Genomic DNA, 21,698 nt, shown 5'->3' on the forward strand with positions numbered 1-21,698 from the left:
CCTGGTTCATTTTCTGTTGCTTAGCTTCTCGCAGGAAGGAGCCAGGGGTTGCTGCAGCCTTCCCCAATCGGGTGCCCTCCAGATGTGATGGGAGTTGTCTCCCGTCCCATCTGGAGAGTACCAGGCCGGGGAGGGTTGGGTTCGTGGTTCAGCCAGAGCCTGTATCTACTAATCCCTTGCACAAGAGGCAGAGCGAGAGAAAGATCGTCCCGTTTCCAGGGCTATTTCAGAGTAGCCGTGGTTGTTGCCTGGGGGGAGCATTGTTCAGCGGCAGAATTATTTTGTGCGTCTCGTTCCTTCCCGCAGCACTTTTGAGCGTGCAAAGTATCGTGCAAGTTTGAGTCCATTCTGTCCTACCAACGATCACCCCGGGTAGAAGAGGTGAGGCCGAGGGACTGGGACGTGAGCTATATCGTCATGGCCGAAGGATGAGGAGTTCAACGTCGCTTGCCCCGCAGAAGGGGCGCGGCTCAGGGGTAGGCGGTTTACTCGGAAGTAAGTGCGCACAGTGGTCAAGGGGACTTACTTCCAAGTAAGGCTGCCTCACACTGCAGCCTTTTCCCCACTGTCAGGCCGGGATGGGGACGCCCAGGTCATTTGACTAGTATTACTGCAGGACAATACGCAGCAGCGCCTTGTACATCTCGGCGCACCCCATCATCCAAGCCCTACGACAGCTTTCCCCAACCTGGTGTCCTCCAGATGTACTGGACCACCACTCCCAGCATCCCTCAGCCAGCTGGGAGTTGTAGTCCGACATCAGGTTGAGGAAGACTGCCCTATAGGGTTAACTAGTTGCATTAGCTCCTCTTCTTCGGAGGTCTTTTGCATGCAACTTGGAATCTATACGGATATCCAGCCAGCCAGAGCTCAGTTCGAGCCGGGGCTTACCAGGGCGAAGCCCACGAATCGGTTTTCAGTGCCACCACTCAGTTCTGGAACAACTAGTGTGTGTGTGTGGGGGGATAACAGAGTGCCTCTGAGGATATGCAGATCCTCTTCCTATATTAATTCAAACCAGTTCCTACATTTCTGTAGGAAATTTCTACATTTCTTCCTCGTGGGAGAGCTCAAATTTTGGACAGGGATGAGCCCTGGCCCCCGGCAATCGATTTTTGTTTAAAGCACTAGCAGCAGCCACCCTCATTCATTCATTTTATACCTCGCCTTTCCACTAAAAATAGCGCTCAAGGCCAGCTCTGAAACATCGCGGATTAATGTCCCCTGATCATCAGGAACTGGGGCCTGCCCAACGAAATCTGGGGTACCCCACACCTCACCAAGAATAAGGGGGTGAGGGGCAGAGGAGGTGCTATAGGACAGTCTGCCTGAGGCCAGCATTCCTGACCATTGGCCATGCTGGCTGGGGCTGACTGGTGTTGAAGTTCAGAACATCTGGAAGGCACCAGTTTGGGGAAGGTTGCTCTAGGGCCTGATCATGAAAGACAGTAACAATAAACATCTCTTGGTCCCTTAAAAAAAAGCCCCTGGCCCCGTTCAGAAAAAGAAAAGTGTTTTGTGGGAGGTGATGCGATGGGTTAAGCCAGGACCCGGTGGAGCAAGTAGGCTGAAGGTGGGAGAAGTGAGAGGCTTGCTTGGGCCGGGAATGAAGGGCACCCTCTGATCCTTCCCTTCACCAGAGAAAACCCAGGGCTTTCTTTATTCCAGACTTTCCTTAGCCCCTGAGTCTGCTGCAGTGGTACTAGGGATTCAACAGTGCCAGAGTAATCATGAAGACCACAACCAGCGTCCAGCGGAGACTGGTGGGTCAGATTTCGGTGGGGCTGTGATTTCATTCTGGGTTTTAGTCAGAACCAGCTAGAATGCTAAAAGAGCTATCCAAGGTGTTGAACCCATTTTGAGGATCGGGTTCAGCACTTTGGATAGCTCCTTTAGAGTTCTGGCTAGTTCTGACTATAACCCAGAATGGATTAATAGCCCCACCGAAATCAGAGCTCCCAGCCTCCACTGTCAGCCTCTCCTCACTATGCACAACCACGGCGGCGTAGTAGGACAAATTCTTAGGAATCCCTTCTGCCTGATCACGCTAGTCTAGGGAGATGGAGACTGCCTGGATGCGCCAGACTCGGCCTCCTCTCCTGTGCCCATGGCACCCGTGAGAAAAGAGTACCCGTAAACATGTCCAGAGTCTCTTTCCTTGGCCACTGAGCTCCCAGAACGAGCTCACATACGTGGAAAAACTGGGAAGAAATTCTATTGCCAGGCTAATCATTCCCTACCCCCACTCACTCCCACCCCTGGAAGGGCTCCCGTGTTCATGAAAACTGTATGACAAGCAGAAATTCAGCAGGCGAAGCTTCCAGGCATGCAGTTACAGCAACTGGATAAGTCCGACCTTCTGAATGTCAGCTTGTTAGGTTAAAGGCCAAGCATGAGCCCTGCAGATTGTGGGGTGGGGAGAATGACAACCATAGTCAAAGCAGAGGGCTTGAGTTCCAGGCCGGCTTGAGCGCCTGCACCATTCTTTTGTAGGCATTAAACACTGGGGCTGTTCTAACAGGACATACACAGGACCCCATCTCCTGATTAAACTGGAATAATGGCAGTCCCATCCCCCTTCTCACAGTCACTCACCTGGGTTAGAATCCTCCTATGCACACTTCATTATGAGGAGTGGGAAGGCAGCCCTTCCCTTCCACAGTCCTGATTTGTGTTTTGGGCAGGGGTTGGATCCGGAATTAGCCATGCTTAGAGTAGACCCATTGAAATCAGTGGGAGATACTAGTCATGGCTAACTTAAGTCCCATTGATTTCATCGAATCCACTAATCTGGATACAACCCAGAGTATTATAAAGGTGTTAAAAAGCAACTAGTCTGCTCTGCCCTTTCAGGCTCAGAAGATAGTGGGTTGTATCCACTATTAGTCCTACTTAAAGTAGAGCCATTGAAATGAATGGGACTTAAATTAGACTAACAGTGGATACAACCCCACTGGATACAACCAAGCTCACCTCCCCATCTCCCATGTCTTGCATTTGTGCCTTCCTCTTTCAAAGGAGAAAGGACCCCCAACCACACAGCCGTTGGTGGCTTCCTCTTCAACAGAAAACCAGGGAGCAGATGCAATGGTTTAAGGAAGGGTGCATACCCTAAAGGCAGTGGTGGTGGGTAGATCTTACACAAACTTGGAAAGGGGTGAAGGAAATCAGCTACAGCTGCATTAATTTGATAGCTGACAGAATGACCAAAAACTACCTAAACTCACTCTCACTCACACAGGAGTCTGGTGGCAGTTTAAACACTTAGGGTGCAATCCTATGTGTGTTTAGACAGAGAAAACATGCATAGGATTGTGCCCTTATTGTGGCAATGGCCTGCGGTGGGGAAATGTGACTCTCCAGATGTTGGTGGACTACAACTCCCATCAGCCCCTGTCAGCATGGCCAGTGGTCAAGGGATGACAGAGGTGGTAGTCCAACAATATCTAGAGGGCCATAGTTCCCCATGCCAGGCATAAGCTTTCATAGCCCTGCTTCTGTGTGTGTAGATCTGTCAGTCTGTATCTCTCTGTCCATAGGTTATGGGCAGCAGGACCAGAATACCAAAAGGGGAGGGGGAACAGAGGGAAAGTGAAAGAAAGATTTAATAATAATCCCAAAGTTATATGAACTTTTGGGCTGCTTATCAGAGACACAAATGAGAGGAAGTAATGTAAACCCTTATAAATTTTATTTTATATTGTATTGTATTATAGGTGAGGAAACAAAAGGCAGTTTGAGAAGTTCAGGCAAGGCTGAGATACACAAACTAGTTCACTCCACGTGTTTGTATTTCAGTCCATTGACATCAATGGAATAGAGTGGAGGCCTGGATTTACCGACCGGGTTGGTTGTGCATTTGTTTTGGAGCTATCATTTATTTATTTGCTTGTTTGGATTTTTATTTTGTTTGTAGCTTCCGATCCTGGTATGAGAAATAGAACAGGTCTGTGGACTGCGATCCCTCTCCCCCGCCAAATGCCCAGGAAATTTCCCTTCGCTTTAACATATAGCACTAAATTGTATTGTTTATTCATCTCTATAACAAAGTGCACTCCCTTCAAACGCATTTTAAAAATATTGGCGACACAAGGGCAATAGCAAGGCTAAGGGGCATAAGGATTAATTTACGGCTGGCCAGGAAAGGAGAGCTGATTGGCCATTATTGGGATCGGTTCCTTTAGAGAGCACCGAGTGAATTCACGCCTCCTCCCCACGCCCTTTGCCTGCCACAGGCCGAAAGAGGAAGCCATTCGAAGTCAAACAGCCTCCTCCCCCAGGTACAATGGCAATCCTGGCCTAAGGATAACCAAATGCCATGAGTTGGTCTGTGCCAGGTAAGACGATTTGGTATGCTGCAAGGGACACAATGAAACTTTCCCTCTGGAATATATCTATTTAATACTAGGAAAAGTCCTGCTCGGAAAGGAAGAGCTGGAAGAGGCTTGTCTGATCTAGCCTGCTTGGCCCGGTGGCGTCTTTCCCCTTGAACGTATCAGTGCTAGGGTGTGTGTGTGTGAGGGGGGGGGGGAGAGGAGGAAGAGGAGGGGGGAGTGAGGTTTGGTTACTAGATTGTCTTACCTGTGAACTTTCATTTTTAACCCCAGGTTCTTTTCCCCACGATGGCCACGCCCCCTTTTCCTGAGTTTCTCGCTTCAAGTAGGTTTCGTGGTCTTGGATTCAGTGTCCGTGTCAAGAAACGGGAGATTTGTTTTATTCACAGAGCACATGGACATGAGAAAGTGCCTTATACCGAGTCAGACCACCTAATGGTCTGATCCAGCAGGTCTCTTATGTTCTAGCAGCACTTCAGAATTTCAGGCAGGCGTCTTTCCTGGCCCCACTTGGAGATGCCAGGGATTGCACCTTTTGCATGGAAAGCATCTGGGCTAACACTGAGTCAGGGCCCTTCCTGCTAATCAAGGTCATTTTTACAGGATGGTCCAAATCCCGCTCCCCGCATACACTCATACTTGATTAGAGTGGAGACTCTAATTCATGTTAGTGTCCGCGAACACTATGAAGTCCGAATCAGCCTCGGACTTCGGACATCATGAATTAATCAGTCCAGAGCAAAATCGCAGTTTTAACAATAGCCGATGCTCTTATCACATCGGCAAGAAAGTACGAAACCCGTTTCGAAGGCTCCTGTGATGAACAGTCTCCTAAGGCTGGGGAGGACCAATCGTTAGAATATCCCGTCAGTGGCTATAAAACCAAACCAGGAGCTATAACCAGATTTCAGTGTAGAGAAAAAGAGCACGATCTTGTTAGAAGCGCTCCCGACAGAGAAAGTGAGAGAGCGAGCAGTAGCAACAGCAATAGCTACCTCCAGTCGGCTGTCCTCAGACAGCCAATGACCAGGCAGCTCTTCGCCTATTGGCCCAGCACCTCCCTGGCGCAGAATCCGTGCTTTCCGCCGCCTGTTTCCTTGCCCCGCTGTCCTTCCTCCCCGTAAGCCCCCGAGAGGCTTCCGCGCTGCTTGCCCGAGTGGAGTGCGGTCCAGCAGCGGAGAGTTGATCAGGACTGAGGCGCCGCCGCCGCCCATAACCACGTTCAACGGGTTGCTTCGGAAGAATGGGAACTAGAGGGAGAAAAGTGGAGATGAGTACTTTGCTCCACTTGTTGCCTGTGGACTGACTATAAGAGGAATAGAAGAAATAAAATGCACGTCGTCAGGGAGTGTTTGATGCCCGTTGTGGAGCTGGTCTTTCCCCCTTCCACAAAGACGTGGGAGAAGGAAAGAGGAGGCGAGGGACAGTGATGTGTCTGTCTTCTAGAACTGAAGGTTTTTATTACAAATTGCCAGACACATCACGACTTAAGACCGTGACTGGTCTGTGGAATTGCTGAAAAGGGGTGGTCACAGTGGGCTCTTCGTCAGAGAGTTTGAATTTGAAGAGATTTTTATTTTTTATTTATTACATTTATATCCCCGCCTTTTTTCCTCCTCAAAGGAGCCCAAGGCAACTTACATCTCCATTTTATTCTAACAACAATCTTGTGAAGTAGGGTAAACTGCGAGTCAGCGACTGGCGCAAACTCACCAAGTGAACTCCGCTGCCGAGCGGGGACTAGAACCTGGCTCTCCCAACTCCAAGTCCCAGTCCAACACCCTAACCACAACACCACTCTGGCTCCGGCTTCAGATCCCTGCTCAGTCGCTGTGTTCGCCGGGCGATCTTGGGGCAGTCGCCCTCTCTGTTTTTCACTTACTTCATAGGGTTGTTGTGTGACAGTCAAATGGTCTACCCCGCACAGCGACGGGGGGCGCGGGGCCACCCCAGGCCCCGAGCTTCCTGGAGGAACAGTGGGATTAGAATATAATAAAATAATAAGAATACATTTTGGAGCTTTTTTTTGAAATCCCCCCGGGGTATTAGCGTCTGCTATTCTCTCCCTTAATATTTATTACCCCCGATCTTAGAATACTTGGACTTAAATGGATCGATTTAAATGTAAACCTCGGCGAAATTATGCTGAGACTGTACTCCTTTGCGCACTTACCTGGAGGTAAGTCTTACTCAATTCAGTGGGACTTACTTCTGAGTAGACATGCCTAGGCTTGTGCTGCTGGTATCGCAGACAAGCCAGCCCTTTATTTTATAGCTGAGGTCTTGAGCAGTTTGCTTGGAAATAAATTCCATTGAAATCAGCGGGATTCACTTCTTTCTAAGCGTCTAGGGATCGGGGCGTAGTCTAGGTTAACAGGGACCGCACAATATGCATATTCAACATTGAGGAACTGCAGCATCTGCCGCTACACATATCAGCTCATATCAGTTCAGTCACAAGGCTTTATTTATTTAATTTTAATGGAGGCAGTTCAGACACACACACACACACACATATTAGTCATCCGGTGAAATACAGAATGATAAGCATGCATGTATGAATCAACCTCTCTCCCTCAGATATAACCCGCTATTGCGGTCTGCTTCTGTTAGTAATAACCAATGGTAGTTCTGCATGTTGATACACGTTCAGGTTGCTGAATGCTTTGTAATCTTTCTCCCCTTCTCTCCTAACAAGGATGTGATGAGACTGGACTATTTCTATTTAACAGGTGAGGCGGTGGTATGGTGATTCGACTACTACACAGCTTGATCTGCCGGCCAGTTTATGGCTAGATTCATTACTGAGTAATTTGCCTGGAGACCGGATTGAAATGCGCCAGTGTGACAGAGAGAGAGAGGGAAGGAGAACTTTCATGTTCTCGGACTGCACCACAAAGGCGCAAGGGGACTCTGTGCACTTCAGAGCGGTGTGTGTAGCACCTTTATTCGGAAGTAGGTCCCACTGAATCCAGTGGGTCTAACTCCCAGAAAAGTGTACACAAGCTTGAAGCCTCGGTCCCACACAGAATCAAGAGCTTTGGGTGGAGGGGGAGCTGGATGCAACTTACAACAGGTTCCGACTGGCCTCGTTGTACTCCTCGAGTCATCCAGAATAGCTGCTTCCATCCCTTCCTTCCATTCCCAAATGAATCCCAACGGGACCCATAAAGGATCCGCGCTGAAAGGCTTGTTACGCCTTTCCCCGTTCTTTAACCATCCTGAGACCGAGTCTTGCCTGGTTACGGGATAACTGTTCCGTGTTAACTGATCGTCAAGAAGTGGATCACAGCGCCACCCTTTCCCCGTCGGTCCCGTCAGTGTGGTCTCCACCGAGCCCCGCCTCCAGATGCCTTTTTAAATTGGACGGGACTCGGTTTAACAAGGCCGAGCGCCCTGGATGGCCCTCTGTCTCTGGGCTGCGGGGGTGGGCTCCCATTGCCCCCAGAGAGGTCCTGATTGGCCGCAGCCCCCCCCCCCGCCGGGTCAGCCCTCCTTGACCTCAGTCACCTCTCCCCCCAGTTCCCCCGGCCAGGTCCCCACCCCCCCACCCCGTCTCTCCTTTCCGCTTCATTCTTCCCCCTCCGGCGCAGCCATGCGCGTTGATGGGATTGACAGACACCCGCTGGCTCTTGCCAGGACCGGCCGCGAGACGGAAGGTCCTCCGGGCTCTGCAGGGCTGGACCCTGCGCAGCGCTTCAACCCTGCCTGCCGTGGACGCCACCTGCTAGCGAAAGCGGGACGGCAGCCGGGCGGAGACGGCTGCCCGGCGAAAGCGGCGCAGATGAAGCAAACAGGACGAGGCGGCCAGAAGGAACCGGGATGAACGCGGGGGTTGCCATCTTTAGCCCAGACTTTCAAATCTCGTGGCTCCCGGCGCCTACTGTCAGCCGTGCAGGCTGTTGAGCCCACTGGCTAATAATCTTCTCTCCCCACCACTCCCCTCCAGGTACTGTCTATAAAGCCGAAGCGGTCCGTAGTACTCCACGCATCTGATGAAGTGGGCTATAGGCGATGAACTCTTATGCCAGAATGAACGTGCCTCAAGACTTTTTGTTGTTATGGCTTGGAAGTATGTTACTTTGAAATCGACGAGATCCTGCTTCGGGGGTGGGGGAATGTGGCGATGATTAGGGTCGTGATTAGGGTCCCCCCCCTAAGGGGATCAAGGGGTCGTGGCATTCCTCTCCCTTCTTTAAAGACCAGACAGTCAACGTGCAGGCTTGGGGTCTTATTCTGGCCTTGCCGGTTCAGGGTTTCTTTCAGCCAAAGGGGTTACTTAAACGGGTATACTGCGGGATAGAAGGTTCACGCTCCGAATCCAAACGCATTCATTTGGAAGCAAGAAGGCGGTTTAAAATAACTTAGGGCAGGATCCTATACTCAGCTGAGTGGGGGTGATTCTGGATTGCACAACCGGCTCCAAGAAAAGACTTGAAGGCTGACTTGCTACAATAGGGCCCGAAGGCTAGGGTGAAAGGGGAAGGATATACACAGAAAATGTATATACTTGGTTATTGTAAAGAAGAATCGCAACCAGAAGCCTTAATTTTTTTTAACAATCCTGATACATTTAGGTGAATATTCAAAACATTTTCTTGAACAAAAATGGTTGTAGATAACTATGTAGGCATACTGAGTTATAGTGACCAATGGAAGGAATATTTCAGTAAAGATCTCAATGTTTTATTTTAAAAAATCCACCACCTGAAGAATAATAATGTTCGGGCGGTGGGTGGGAAAGGTGGTTAAGCAGATGTTATTTCTTCAAAAGGGAGGAATTTGCTGAGCCCCAGAATCCTCACCTCCAAGCTTTGGGCCCTGCTGTGCTGATTGCTGAACAGCAGTTTCGCCTTCTTTGTTTGTCACTCTGCTCTAATCCCCACCCCACCCCACCCCACCCCACCCCACCCCAGATAGAGTCGAGATCGGGCTCAGAGACATAGGCCGAGAAGGAATGTAACACATACTGGGTGGGGGGGGGGGTACTAGTCATAACCTCCCCTAAAAGATTCCCTGTGGGAAATGGGGCAAAGACAACCAGGACTCCGCTTTTCCTAAAGATGAATGAATTCTCATTCCTGAAGATAAGTCATCTTTCCCTAAAGAATGGACGCGGGGAAGGAGGCAAGGGGAGGGCTAGGGGTTTTTACTCTCATATAGCGTGAGGCTCATTCCATAGGCCTTAAGGACATTTCTGTAGGCTTCATTACTCCAAAAGAGAAGGCAATGATGTTATTCCGGGGTAAGTGGTATCTGTATTACAGCCACCGTGTCTCGAAAGGTAGTCTTTCTGGGCACGACCTAGAAGGGAAAGGCATGGAAATCAATCTACTGGAAATGCATACATGGATTTCCAATTTTCTTCTACAGTGTCTGAACTAGGTTTTGTTTTGTAAGGCAAAATGCTAGAGATAAAGACCAACTCCTTGCCTTTCTCTCGCCTCGCCTGACTCTACTACCACGGGTTGATTCCTCGCTTGCATCAAAAAAAATGCACCAACCAAAGGATCTCCTCCGCTCGGCCCTCTTTCCACACAAATCAGTACCTAGTTTGCGGAACTAACAGCGCTTGAATGGGAGCTGGATGAGGCCACGCCCTCCGCCCCCCACCCATCCAACCGCCCCCCGCCACACACACATTGGAGCGTCATGGCCTATTTCGACAGGGGGCTGCAGTATCTCAGGGATCTCTGATGGACACAGGACAGAGGCAGGGAATAGTCTTGAGCATGAGGCCGGGATGATCTGCTGGAGGGTGCTGTGTGCCTGGGAGGGCTGCCAGTAAATACCTGAAAAGTGCTTTGGATCCACCACAACGCAAGCCCCGGCAAGGGCATCTCTGCAGAGAGAGCACCTTGCTCTGGCTCCCTTTCAATTCCCCCGAGCCCTTTCGATAGCGGCGGAGGGCGGGGGGGACGGGACATGCTAAAGTGACACCAGCGCGGGGCACCTTTGCCCCAGGCAGGAAGCCGCGGCTGCCTCGTCCACGTGCCGCCTGCCCCTGTCACTTGCAACCCCCGTCCCTCCCCCCCGGCGCATTCGCAGAGACAGAACGGCTGACAGACCGAGACACACACACCGTATTTATTGGGTTAGTCGCGCCCTTTGCACCCATAAACCATACACCAAAGCACTCACCCGCGAGCCCCCACTCAATGCCCTTCCCCCTTGCTTGACGTCACCCCCTACTACAAGACTCACTGCCATGCCCCGACTAGCACACCTTAAATTCTGGGTTAATTAATCCGTAATAAGGACTCCCCTTGGCTCCTATTCACATCAGTGAGTCCATTTATAACTTCGCTCGATCTTTTAGCATGCGAAGAGAAGGGTGGGCGAGATGCCACCCAAACCGTCCTTAGGGCGCCTGACAAAGGATGTGTTGGGGAAACAAATGAGGATGACATTGACTTCAGTGGCGCTTTCAATGCCACACGGATTCACCTGACCCATTCGCCACAAAATACACACGTTACTATTTGCACACGTTGATTTCAACACCCGTTCACCACGGAGTTTCAATGCGTTTCCAACCTACTTGATCGCCTTTTACTGCCCAGGTAGGAAGACCGGTTTTAAGGGGCTGGGGAAGTCCAAAAGAGGGTCTGCCAGGGAGTCTGGGAGAAAGACAAATATCCTTGCAGCCTGTACTGATGAAATGACCAGCTCTTATGCCTGAAGTCTACATTCAAATCCACCCCGGTGCTACTACTGTTCAGTTCTGTCCTGATATCGTGTCAAGCAGCGGCTCATCATGCTCAGCCTATTGTCCCACCTGCCTTCCAACAACACCCCACAACCTCTTTTACTTTCCCCCTGTTGCTGTGAGGGCGTGTGTGCAAACTTTCGAGTCACACCGAGCTCTTTCTCAGTTTGATTAGAAACATCCTGTGTTCGGGAAGTTTGCAAAGTGACGTCTCTTTAGCGGTGTTGAAGATGCGTGGGGCGGGTGGGATGAGGTCGTGCTGCGCCGATACAGCTGCTTACGCCCATCCACCAGTACCAGGTGAAGAAGAGATCTGGAGATCTCGAAAGCTGGCACCGTTTAGCGATTTTTGCGTAGGCCTAAACAAGGTGCACCATACAGTATCAGGCAGTTTCACACACGCTTCCCGCCTTATTCTAGTCGACCACACCGGCGGTCACGACCCACGGGGGCAGTCAGACTCACGCACAAGGCCACCGGCTGACGCGCATTCCCGCCAATCGCCGTACTGGCGCGCAGGCGCACAGAACTGATAGCCGCAGGCACGAGTGAAGCTCTGCGGCTATCACTGAATCAATGCGGCAGCCGAGCTTGCGAACACCTTCGAAAAGACTGATCCTCCTCCGCTTTCCAAGGCTGGGATTGGATGATTTCCCCCGCCCGCCTCAGGGCTCCCTGTTTCCGACACATAGCCTCAGTACTGCGACATATCCCCAGGCGTGAGGGGAGATGGGGCGGGAATGAGGACCAGGCAGGGTGCCAAAGGAGATCCCCGTTTGGAAAGCCAGCCAGCTAGCTCCCTCCTTGGTTTCTCCTAGCCGCAAGCTGAGGCATCCCTAGGCGATTCTTCTCTCTTCCCGTCCGCCAGGAAACTCAGATCGAAAGGGAGGGAGGGACCCTAGCCTAGGGCCACTCGCTCCCCCCGTTTCCAACGCCGGCCTGGCCCTCGATTTCGGCTCCGAGCCCAGGGAGACAAAAGCCACGAGTCCTGGTAGGAAACAGGTGTTTCGCAGCCCGTATTTCATTAAATAAACACACGCACACAAAGAAAGCGGGAGAGGGGAGGGAGAAGGCGAGCCAGGGAGCCGGCTAATTTATCACGCTGCTAACGATCCTAAATGGAACTGCTGGCATTTTTTTTCCTTCATAAAATCGCAATACTAGACCGTTTTATTTCCACTTTCACACAGGCGCACGCATTCACTCCGACTCCGAGACAGTCAAAATTGCAGCCAGATGGAGACAGCGTAGGTGGAAGAGAAAGCGTTACCTTATTTATCCAAGCGGAGACGCAAGCCCATTGAAGCTCAGCTGTCCCAGCAACGTTTCTGCTCAAGGGGATTGGGAATTGACCAGACGTTTGGGATCTGAGACTTCAATCTATTCTAACCTATATTGGGGGGGGGGGGAGGAATCAACGGGGTGCATGATGGAATTGGCTTGGGTTCCCCCAATAGGCGGCCTGCGACTGCTGTTTTTCCCACTGGTGTTGCAAAATATGGGTCCAGGAGATGCTCGTGCGAGGCAAATACGCGCCCCCCAATCCTCTCTATACTATCGAATCAAGTTTTGTCCTATAGTTCTGATCTCGACTCTAACGCACATATGGGTCAAATACAGCAAGACAACCACCTCCCTCACCGTGTTTAGAGGCACTTTGAATATTGTTAGTCCCTACAGTTGCCACATTTTACCATTCAGGTTGGAACTGCTCCGATGCAGAGAGATTTCCTTACTGAGGCTATAAATGTGAAAATTTAGGATCGTGGAGAGAAATGGTTAAAAACAGTTTTCATACTGGGTTTCATCTGGAATAGAAACGACGCCTCTCTCCTTATATTACTACGTACCTCACAACGTGATCGCTCTGCCCCCTCCCCTTTTGCTATCAGTATTTTATTTCACTCAAGCACTGTGTTAGGAGCTGTACAAAACTATTTACTTAAAAAAAAATTCTTCCCTGCTCCTAGAGGTGGCAAAAAACGGACCACAACTTAATCGGGAATCATTATAAACTAAAGTAGAATGTTCACGGTGAGTCCATCTTTTAAAATAAAGGTTTTTCTGGAAGAGAGAAGGAAAGGAGATACCCCCCCCTTTCCTGAAACAGAAAAAAAAAATAATCTATCTCCTTCCCCTCGTCCACCTCGCCTGAATTTCTGAGTCGTTTCAAAGCGTTTAAAAAGTAAACACAGTAAACTGGAGTAAAGAGGCAATAAAGTCACTGAGGGATGAAATACAGAGAAATACTATCTTAAAGCAAATAACTGAACTCTTAAAGAGCCATTAGTGATTTAAAGGGGTTGGCGGGGGAGGGGTGTTTAAGGGAGATTTTGAAGGATGATTCAGGAACAAGGGTCCCCAAGTACAGGAGGGATGTGTGCGTCAGTGAAATCCTTTGATTGTTTCGGCCGCACACACGCGATCACTTTATTTACCGATCGCCTTGCTATATCCTCCAAGGCTTTTGATGCCCCTGGTGGGATGTGACATGCCCCACACCTTCCCTGCCCATCCGCCCCCAGCCCTCTGTTTTTGCTCTCCTGCTTGAGCAGACTTGCGAAAAGCTAAGCCCAGAGGTACTTGAAGCTAGGAAACCAGAGCCCCGTATTATAGGCTCTTGAGGTCGACTTTATTTTCACTACCCAAACTGTTGGAAAGTATTTAAACTTAAGCAGAAACAGCTGTATTGCTGGCACCGCTCTTTGTTGCTGCGAAGAAAGGCTTTGTAGTCCAGGGCTGGCTTCTTAAAAGGGAGGAAAGTTTTGGCTGCCATTGTCCGATGAGGTGATTTTTACGTAATCTGTAAATAACCCCGCCGCCCTCCCCGGCAAGTGTTATAGCTTCATATGCTTTATTAACCGATAATACGACTCTCTTATGGGGTGGTATTTTAATCCATCCATTCTCGGAGAGGCAAGTATACGCTGGAATAGCAGGATATCTTCATAAAACCCTGACCAGCTTATCTATCGACCTAACCCCGATACATTTGTGCTAGGCTCTTTGCCCTTTGTTCCAAGCCATCATCAGAACCATGGGTTGTCAGAAAGAGAGAATCTGTGTACTTTATAGTAAGTCTCTCTGCCCGTCTCTCTAGAGAGAGATTTCTGACTTCAAGAAGATGAACAGAATGATGTTCTCTTTAAGCGTTTATTAGAGACCACATCAAAATACTCCGGAATAATTGGCTTGTGGATCAGGCAGGGATATACACGGGCACGCACACCCCCTTTCACCATGTCTAGGATTTCCATGGCTTATAGCCCAGACTTAAAATACTTTTTCTTGGGAAAAATCCCAGTGATTTCAAAGGAGATGAAGTGTTCTTTAGGATCGCAGCTTTAGTGGCATCTTATCCCTCGTCCAATCTCTCCAAGCGCTGACTCTGAAGTAAGAATGACTGATACCTATGAAAGTTACTTCCAAGTAAGTAGACCTCAAAGTTAGGATCTGTCGCTTAGTTTGATTGCTGCTGAGATAAATTCCCGTTACTATATAGGACCGAAAGGTCAATAAAGATCGATAGTAAGTAATAGAGACATTCTGTCTCTGTACATGTGTGGGCTTTTTTTCTTTTTAATTATGGGTTGGATCCAGATTTAAGCTGGATCAGCCGCGCTGGAGGAAGTGGACTTTCCTGCCTCCCTCCTTTCCAAAGCACCTCCTCCAGCCCCCAGAAAATGCTGCACAGTGAGGAGACCCTGCTGAATGGGGTGAGGTGTGGGGGGAGGGGCAACGGGACGGAAACAGGAGGGACCTTCTTTGAGCCCTCCCCTTCGAGGAAGGCAGATCCTAGATCCCATTCTCTATATTTCTGCATCTCTCTCTGCCCCCCCCCCCATATACACATATACATCTGTATGTTTCTCATGCAGAAAATATGCCGAAGTCAAAGTTCACTGGGTTTTGCTCAATATGTTGTAATAAAACTGAAAGGCTGCTGCGTTTCAACTTTCCTACACAGAACTCCAGATGAAGGTGAATTCCTTCCTAGGTGAAAAGCGCAGGAGCGCCCTGGTTCAGCGGAGTGCGCAAGGGACCGGAGGCTAGGATGCGGCTCTTCCTTAGGCGCTTATGCAGATCGAGGGCTGCCTTAAAAGGTTCGGCTGCCCTTGGATTGGGACAGGGTGTGCGTGATCCAGTTCGAGGAGGATTCCTTTTCCTCTGGTGCCATCGAGAAGGGGGTGGGAGACCCTCTGTTGCTGATTCCACTTTTCAGCCCATTGTGTGTATGTGTGTGTGTGCGCGCGCGCGCATGTTTTTTTTTAAAATCCTTTCTCTGCACAAGCGTAGCTGCTGCTCTTCAGGAAATGCAGAGTCTGCTTTTGTGGGTGCATGAAGCCCGGGGGGGGGGCAACGTTGTTCCCGCCTCCTACTGCTATTAAAATGCACTTTATGCGGTGAGAGAAAGAAGGGGGGGGGGTGTATGGACCGAAGGGATTCGTGTGCTGTTGTGGGGGCTTTAGGGCAACACTTGCGCGGGGCTTGCAGCAAAATCGTCCATGCCTCAGAAGCGATGCAAGCACCGATTTTCCAAACCCTTTCATCATCCCAGCCTGTCATCTATATGTCCCCAAGAAAACTTGGTACTGTACCCCCTTCCCTCCCGGATCGCTTTATATTCTGTCCCAACCCCCCATCATTGGAGGAAACAGAGAGAGAGAATTTCTTTGCAGCCGGGGGGAGGGGACGTTGTTTATTTTTTGCTGCCGGCGTAAGAAAGCCGGCCTTTTAAAAAGAAGAGGTAAAAGCGTTCAGTATCTGCGGATTCTATAAATGCCACTGATTCCCGCACCGCCACGGCCGGGGAGGGGACGGAGAGTGGCACTCGTGGACTGGGGAGCCGCAGTTGCTCTAGAGCGAGGCAGTGTGCGTGCATAGATATATATGGAGGAGGAAGGGAGGGCCACGGGGGAGCGTTGCCCACATTTGCACCCCTCCCCTGTCTCCTCCACAGCCAGACAGCTGAAGAAGACCCCCCTCGCCCCCTCCCGCCGTCGCTCTGGAGGCCCCCTCCCTCCGCTCCCCCTCCTTGGGACGCGGCCTCCCCGCCCCCGCCTGTCTCCCTGCTCCTTTGGCTCCGCCCCTTTGTGATTGAAACGCGGATCACGTCGCAGGGAGGCGGGGGGAGCGGGAGCGGGGAAGAGCCAGGCCCAGGCAGCGCCAAGCGCCTCGGCAGCAGCGGCCTCTCTCCGCTCGCTGCTCCTGCAGGCAGGCAGGCAGGCAGGCTGGCTCGGCCAGCAACAAGTGCGGAGGCAGGCGAGGCGAGGGCTGACGTCAGCGAGCGGAGTATTATGGTCTGGGCTGTGCTGGCTGCCGCCGCCGCCGCTTTCCTCCTGCCAGCGGCCGAGTAAACATGGAGCTCTCCGCCGTGGGGGAGAGGGTGTTCGCGGCCGAGGCCTTGCTCAAGAGACGCATCCGCAAAGTAGGTGCCCTTCGTCCTGCCTGGCAGCGCAGCCCGGGCTTTGTGCGTGCGGCCCCCGAGCCGCCAGGCCGCGGACACACACACACACAGGCAGGAGGACGGGCGAGCGGCGCTTCGCTCCTGCTCGGCTCCCTCCTTTCTGCAGCCGCAGCAGAAGCAGCACTTCGGAGCCTGCCTGCCTGCCTGCCTGCCTGCCGCTCCCCCTTTCTGCTTGGGCTGTGCAGATTGCCACCATCTCAAGCGCCGCCGCCGCCGTCTTGAAATGCATGCACGTTTGGGCTGCATGTACATTTGCTGCACGCATTGCTGCATGCATATTTTATCACGTTTTGCAGCACGCCCCCTTTTTCATGGGTGGGATTTCTCTCTCTCTCTCTCTCTTTCGCCCTTGCAGCTTGCATGTGCATTTTTGTGGCACGGTTTTGGCCACTTGCATATTTTTTTTTTGACGCATGCCTTTGGGTTTTATTGGGGCATGTTCTAGCAGCAGGTAAATAGGTGTTTTATTGCATTTCTTTTTAAAAAAAATCTCCCCACTCCCCTCGAAATGCATGCTAATTTGTCTTCTCTTCTTGACATCTGTAGGGTCGTATGGAATATCTTGTGAAATGGAAGGGCTGGTCTCAGAAGTAAGTAACTGTTAATGCAGTCCTTGCAGGCTAGCCAATATTTAGATGGTGGTGGGCTTATTTTATTTTGCATTAAAATTGGGCATAGTGCTTTCCTGGATAGATGGCTGGCTGGACTACATGAACTTTTTCTTGCACCTTCTGGAACATAAAAAACATTTTGTGTTTTTTTAAACCGACGTATTCCTTTCTCAATTTTGTTCTTTTACTTCTTTCTTACTTTGCTAGATATAGCACCTGGGAACCTGAGGAAAACATTCTAGATGCTCGCCTGCTTGCAGCTTTTGAGGAAAGGTATGCTGTTTGGGGGAACATATCCATCTTACTTATTGCAGCGATATTGCTCTGCTTTGGAGCACTACTAAACTGATTCTCTGTTCTTCTAATGTATGTGTGTGTGTCTGTTTGTTTTTCTTTCTTAAAAACCTTGTTTAGGGAAAGAGAAATGGAACTTTATGGTCCTAAGAAACGAGGTCCCAAGCCCAAAACTTTCCTGTTAAAGGTAAGGGAAGAAGAAAGAGTGTGTGAGTCATGCTTTCTGTGTTGCTGTTATATTGCTACATGCAACAGAAACCAGGTTTTTTAAAGCAGCGTTGCCAAAGATGGATACTGCTGTATGCATGTATACCTGTGTATATATGTATGTGTAACAGAGAAACCCCATGTTTGCCTTAGAAGCTGCATTGATGAATCTGCTGTGGCAAGGTACTAAATCAATCTAGTTGCTTTATCTGTTTTGCAGGCCCAGGCAAAAGCCAAAGCCAAAACCTACGAATTCCGTAGTGACTCTGCTAGGGGAGTCCGGGTGCCTTACCCTGGAAGATCCCCCCAGGAGTTGGGCTCTACTTCCCGTGCTAGAGAAGGACTGAGACAAATCCCACTGCCCCCACAAAGCAGCTCCACCACTCCTACCACCAACACCTCCCGAATAGAGACAATCCAGGAAAGCAGGGTTGGGGCAGAGGAAGACCGATCTGAAGGAGCCTTTAAAAAGCGAGGCCCAAAGCCCAGGAAAGAGCTCTACAAAGACCTGCCTGAAACTGCTGATGTTGCCTCCAAGCGGAAATCCGTGGAACCAGGGGACAAGGTGGTGGTGGATTATCTAAAAGCCAGAAAAATGGAAGAAGCAGCTAACCCTGGTGCAGCCAAGTTCAGTTCAGGACATAGTGTGATCCAGTTAGCCCGGAGACGGGAGCCTGAGTTACCCAGTGCTGTTTCCAGTGCTAGAGCAGAAACTGGCCTTAAGCTGGGTGTACCTGAGACTTATCCTCCCAGGCTAACGAAGCACAGGGCAGATTTCCTAGATCCAAAAGGGCAAAGTGGTTTGGACTTGGGTGCCCCTAAGATCTTGCACAGCTCCGCAAACCAAGGCAACTTATATCGAGATGGTCTAGGGACGCAGGCTGGCCGGCCTTCCCTCATTGCCCGCATCCCTGTCTCCAGGATCCTTGGTGACCCAGAAGAAGAAGCTTGGAGCCCATCTCTCAACAACCTGGAGAAAGTAGTAGTGACTGATGTGACATCAAATTTCTTGACAGTTACCATTAAGGAGAGCAGCACAGACCAAGGGTTCTTTAAGGAAAAGCGATGAATTCCCTTGAAAAAGAGGAGGCATCTAATGGGATTGGGTAGAGGTCAGCTGGTTTGTTTGTTTGTTTTTTTTCTTGGACATGATTGAAAAATCTGTCCTTAATTCATTCTTTTATTCCCTCCCCCCTCGCCACCAATTTCAATTTTGGTTGGAAAGATTATCTCTAGAGTTATATTTTCTATTAGATGTAAATATGTTATTTAAAGGAAAATACATATATATATATCTATATACATATATATATATATTTCAACTCTTGTGTTTGTTCTTTTAATTTAAGGCTGTTGGAGAAGGACAGTAAAACAGAACTGAAGTATCTCTTGCCTCAATTGCAAGAGCAGGTGTAGATAGTGAATGACCTTATTCGCTAATTATAACATCTTGATTTAGTTTTTTCCCCCCCAATTGTTTCCCCTCCCTTCCCCCAAATATGATGTTGAGGGCAAATAGGGGATATTATATTCTTCTGGGGACAAAAAAGCCTCCAGTTTTTTAATTGTTATATTATAAGGTGTTGCTTTGTACAATCAAGTGTGCTATATACACAACTGTTCTAGCTGGACAGCTGAAGTAAGCACTTGACTTTACAGTATTGTCTTGCTTTTGTTTTGCTCCAGTTTGAAAAAAAAAAAGTTGTTGGTTTAAAAAGTGTCAATTAAAAACAGTTGAAAGATGTTTTAGCAAAGAAGTATTAACTTGAATGACCTTTTCTTGCAAGGGAAAAGGGGATGTGTATGTTTTAAGATTCCGAAAAGGTGTAGCTGCCGTCATGCACTTTAATAGGACTGTCATGGGGAGAAGGAGGGGTTGTGGGGGAGAAGGAACTGAGTTGATAGTTTAGTTTAACTTCCTCTCATTTTTTCTTTCTTTAGTTCTTCCCTGCTCACTCCATAAAGAAAATCTGTTTACATTCCTTACATGCCAGAAAAGTTGGGGAGGAGAGTATTTCACTGCTCATATTTTAGGTGCTCCTGCTGTTATATTGAAAGTGGATTCCCCTCCTGCTCCCAAAATGATTGCAGTTCTTTTCCAGGTCCTTGGATGAGTCTTAAAGTGTTGTATAAAATCTGTATCTTCCTCATAAATTTAAGTCACTGACTAAGGATGCAGAGAAAACAGCTCCCTTTCAAAGCTAGTTAACCTTTGGGGCAAGATCCGTTTAGAAGTGAGCTGCTGTTATGGCTAGATTTCTTTCTATTCTAGTTTCTGGAAAGAAGCATCCTCTGTAGACTCCTGTGTCTGTGGTTAAAAAGGGATGAGTTCTTCTCACCTATCAGTTTTATGCAAAAATATACCCCCCTCTTTTCTTCCCCTGTTCCCTTGAAGAAAGCAATATGAAATCTGAAGGAGTTTAGAATATTTTATTTCACTCTGGTCCACTTTATGGGAATACAGACTCCCCCCTCCCCACAAACCCTGTATTAACCTCCTGCATTAGGAGGGCATGTGCAGAGGGGGGGTTGGGGTTGTTTTCATTTATGTTTAGCAGGTGCTGTGGGGTCCCAATAGGTATTGATTTAAGCATCTCTTGTTGGTTCAAAAAGCACAAATCTGCCTAGCAGCCCCTAAGGGCCTGGCAGGAGGATGAGTAGCCTTCTCTGTCTTTCTCTGAATGGCCTGTTCTCTGGAACCTTTTAAAACCATTTTCCAATTTAAGAACTGAACAGGGGATGAAAGCACATATGGCTTAATGAGAAGTGGGGAGGAGGGAAGCAGGTGGGTGTAGCAAGAAGCCAGAGGGTCTTTGCCTTTCCTGGGATCCACTAGAAATATTTGCTTCTTCACCCACCTACCTTCTTCCATTTATTCTTTTGGGATTCTTTTCTCCCACAAAATTATCATGGGCATTCTATTTAGATTGTACTGAGGAAATAAGTCAGGTTTTTGTTTTCTGGTCTCCCTTATAAATTAAGACAATATTTTAAATTTCAGACAATTCAAAAAATTTATGTAACAAACTGCAGATGTGTTAAGTTTTCCTACATGGGGATGGGGGCGGGAGGGTGGGTAGCAGAGAAGATGTATGTCAGCATATGTGTTTGACAAAGGTCTCTAGTCCTGTTACAGAAGCTGGAGGGTTGGGTGGGGAGAAGGAGAGGGTAGTAGTCAGGAGGAATACCTCTTTGGTCGAAATAAATCGGAAGAGCTGTCCCTACCTCCTCAGGTGTCAAGGGTGACATATGCCACCTATGATGTGCGTTTCTAGACACACGCACATGGGTATATAAAGACTAGACAAACGTGGGTGTATATGTGTATGTACATAGTTACAAATATTGAATGTATGTGAGTGTGAGTTATTTAATTCTCTTTAAGATTTGTAAAAAGAAAAACCTATAATCATTGATTTGGCCTAACAGTCTCAGAAGTGAAGCTTAAGTAGGTGTCTTCTGCCAATGTTGAATGTCTAACACAGTACCTGCTTTTTATGTGAATTGAAAATATATCTAATACTTTGTAAATAGAGACTTGGCTTTGTTTTGTCTGTTGCTTGGTGAGGTGGGAAGGCTGCACTCTGTTTTCGGTATGGAGGGTAACCCTCTATTTCTCTGCTAGAGAAGCTTGAGAGGAGAAGGGGAAAGGGAACCACCTCTGACAACTCAGTGCTCCCTCAGTTACTGTGGGGGGTGGGAGGCTGTGCTGGGTTCCATTTCGTAAGTGAGAGATGTTTAAATCAGGAGTGGCAGGTGGGAAGAGATGCTGTGGCCACCTGGCTGGAACAAGTCTCTCAAAGTGCACTTGAGCTGACTGTACTTAAGATGAGACTTAAGCCTTTTGGAACCAGTGATGTGGGATGATCCTGCTACCAGAGCAGCAACTGAGGCTGGAATTGAGAATTCTCCAAAAGGGAGTGACTGCTTTGCTCCATGCTCCTACTATTGGCCTAATTTTGTGCCCCATGGCTCCCATGGTCTCTCCTAACCCATTCTATGATCAGGCTCTAGGATCAAAATGTCTGAAGAAACTAGAGGCTAAACATGAGAGAGCAGTTCTATATTTGCCCATT

The 21,698-nt window shown here is 49.1% G+C and overlaps 1 protein-coding gene across 2 annotated transcripts; it reads left to right on the forward strand.

Annotated features, from left to right (window-relative positions):
- The first annotated feature begins 16,149 nt into the window (after nt 1–16,149).
- CBX8 (chromobox 8) lies at nt 16,150–19,367 on the forward strand. Of its 2 annotated transcripts, none has more exons than XM_084837692.1 (5): nt 16,150–16,471; nt 17,057–17,100; nt 17,329–17,394; nt 17,536–17,602; nt 17,843–19,367. In XM_084837692.1, exons 1-5 carry the CDS (start codon nt 16,403–16,405, stop codon nt 18,689–18,691), a joined length of 1,095 nt encoding a protein of 364 aa, XP_084693818.1. In that variant the 5' UTR covers nt 16,150–16,402; the 3' UTR covers nt 18,692–19,367. The 2 variants fall into 2 exon arrangements, with proteins under 2 accessions (XP_084693818.1, XP_084693819.1); XM_084837693.1 differs by lacking the exon at nt 16,150–16,471 and adding an exon at nt 16,881–16,961.
- The last annotated feature ends 2,331 nt before the right edge of the window (nt 19,368–21,698 follow it).

This window comes from Heloderma suspectum, chromosome 2 (genome assembly GCF_057233095.1).
Source record: "Heloderma suspectum isolate Gila_16-S chromosome 2, 16-S_ref, whole genome shotgun sequence".
Classification (NCBI taxonomy): Eukaryota; Metazoa; Chordata; class Lepidosauria; order Squamata; family Helodermatidae; genus Heloderma; species Heloderma suspectum.

Excerpts from the sequence above, each read along its gene's own strand:
- CBX8 (XM_084837692.1), top strand. The coding sequence starts at position 16,403 with ATGGAGCTCTCCGCCGTGGGGGAGAGGGTGTTCGCGGCCGAGGCCTTG. Across the intron at positions 17,395-17,535 it reads CTTGCAGCTTTTGAGGAAAG|GGAAAGAGAAATGGAACTTT; the intron begins GTATGCTGTTTG and ends AACCTTGTTTAG. Across the intron at positions 17,603-17,842 it reads CCAAAACTTTCCTGTTAAAG|GCCCAGGCAAAAGCCAAAGC; the intron begins GTAAGGGAAGAA and ends TCTGTTTTGCAG.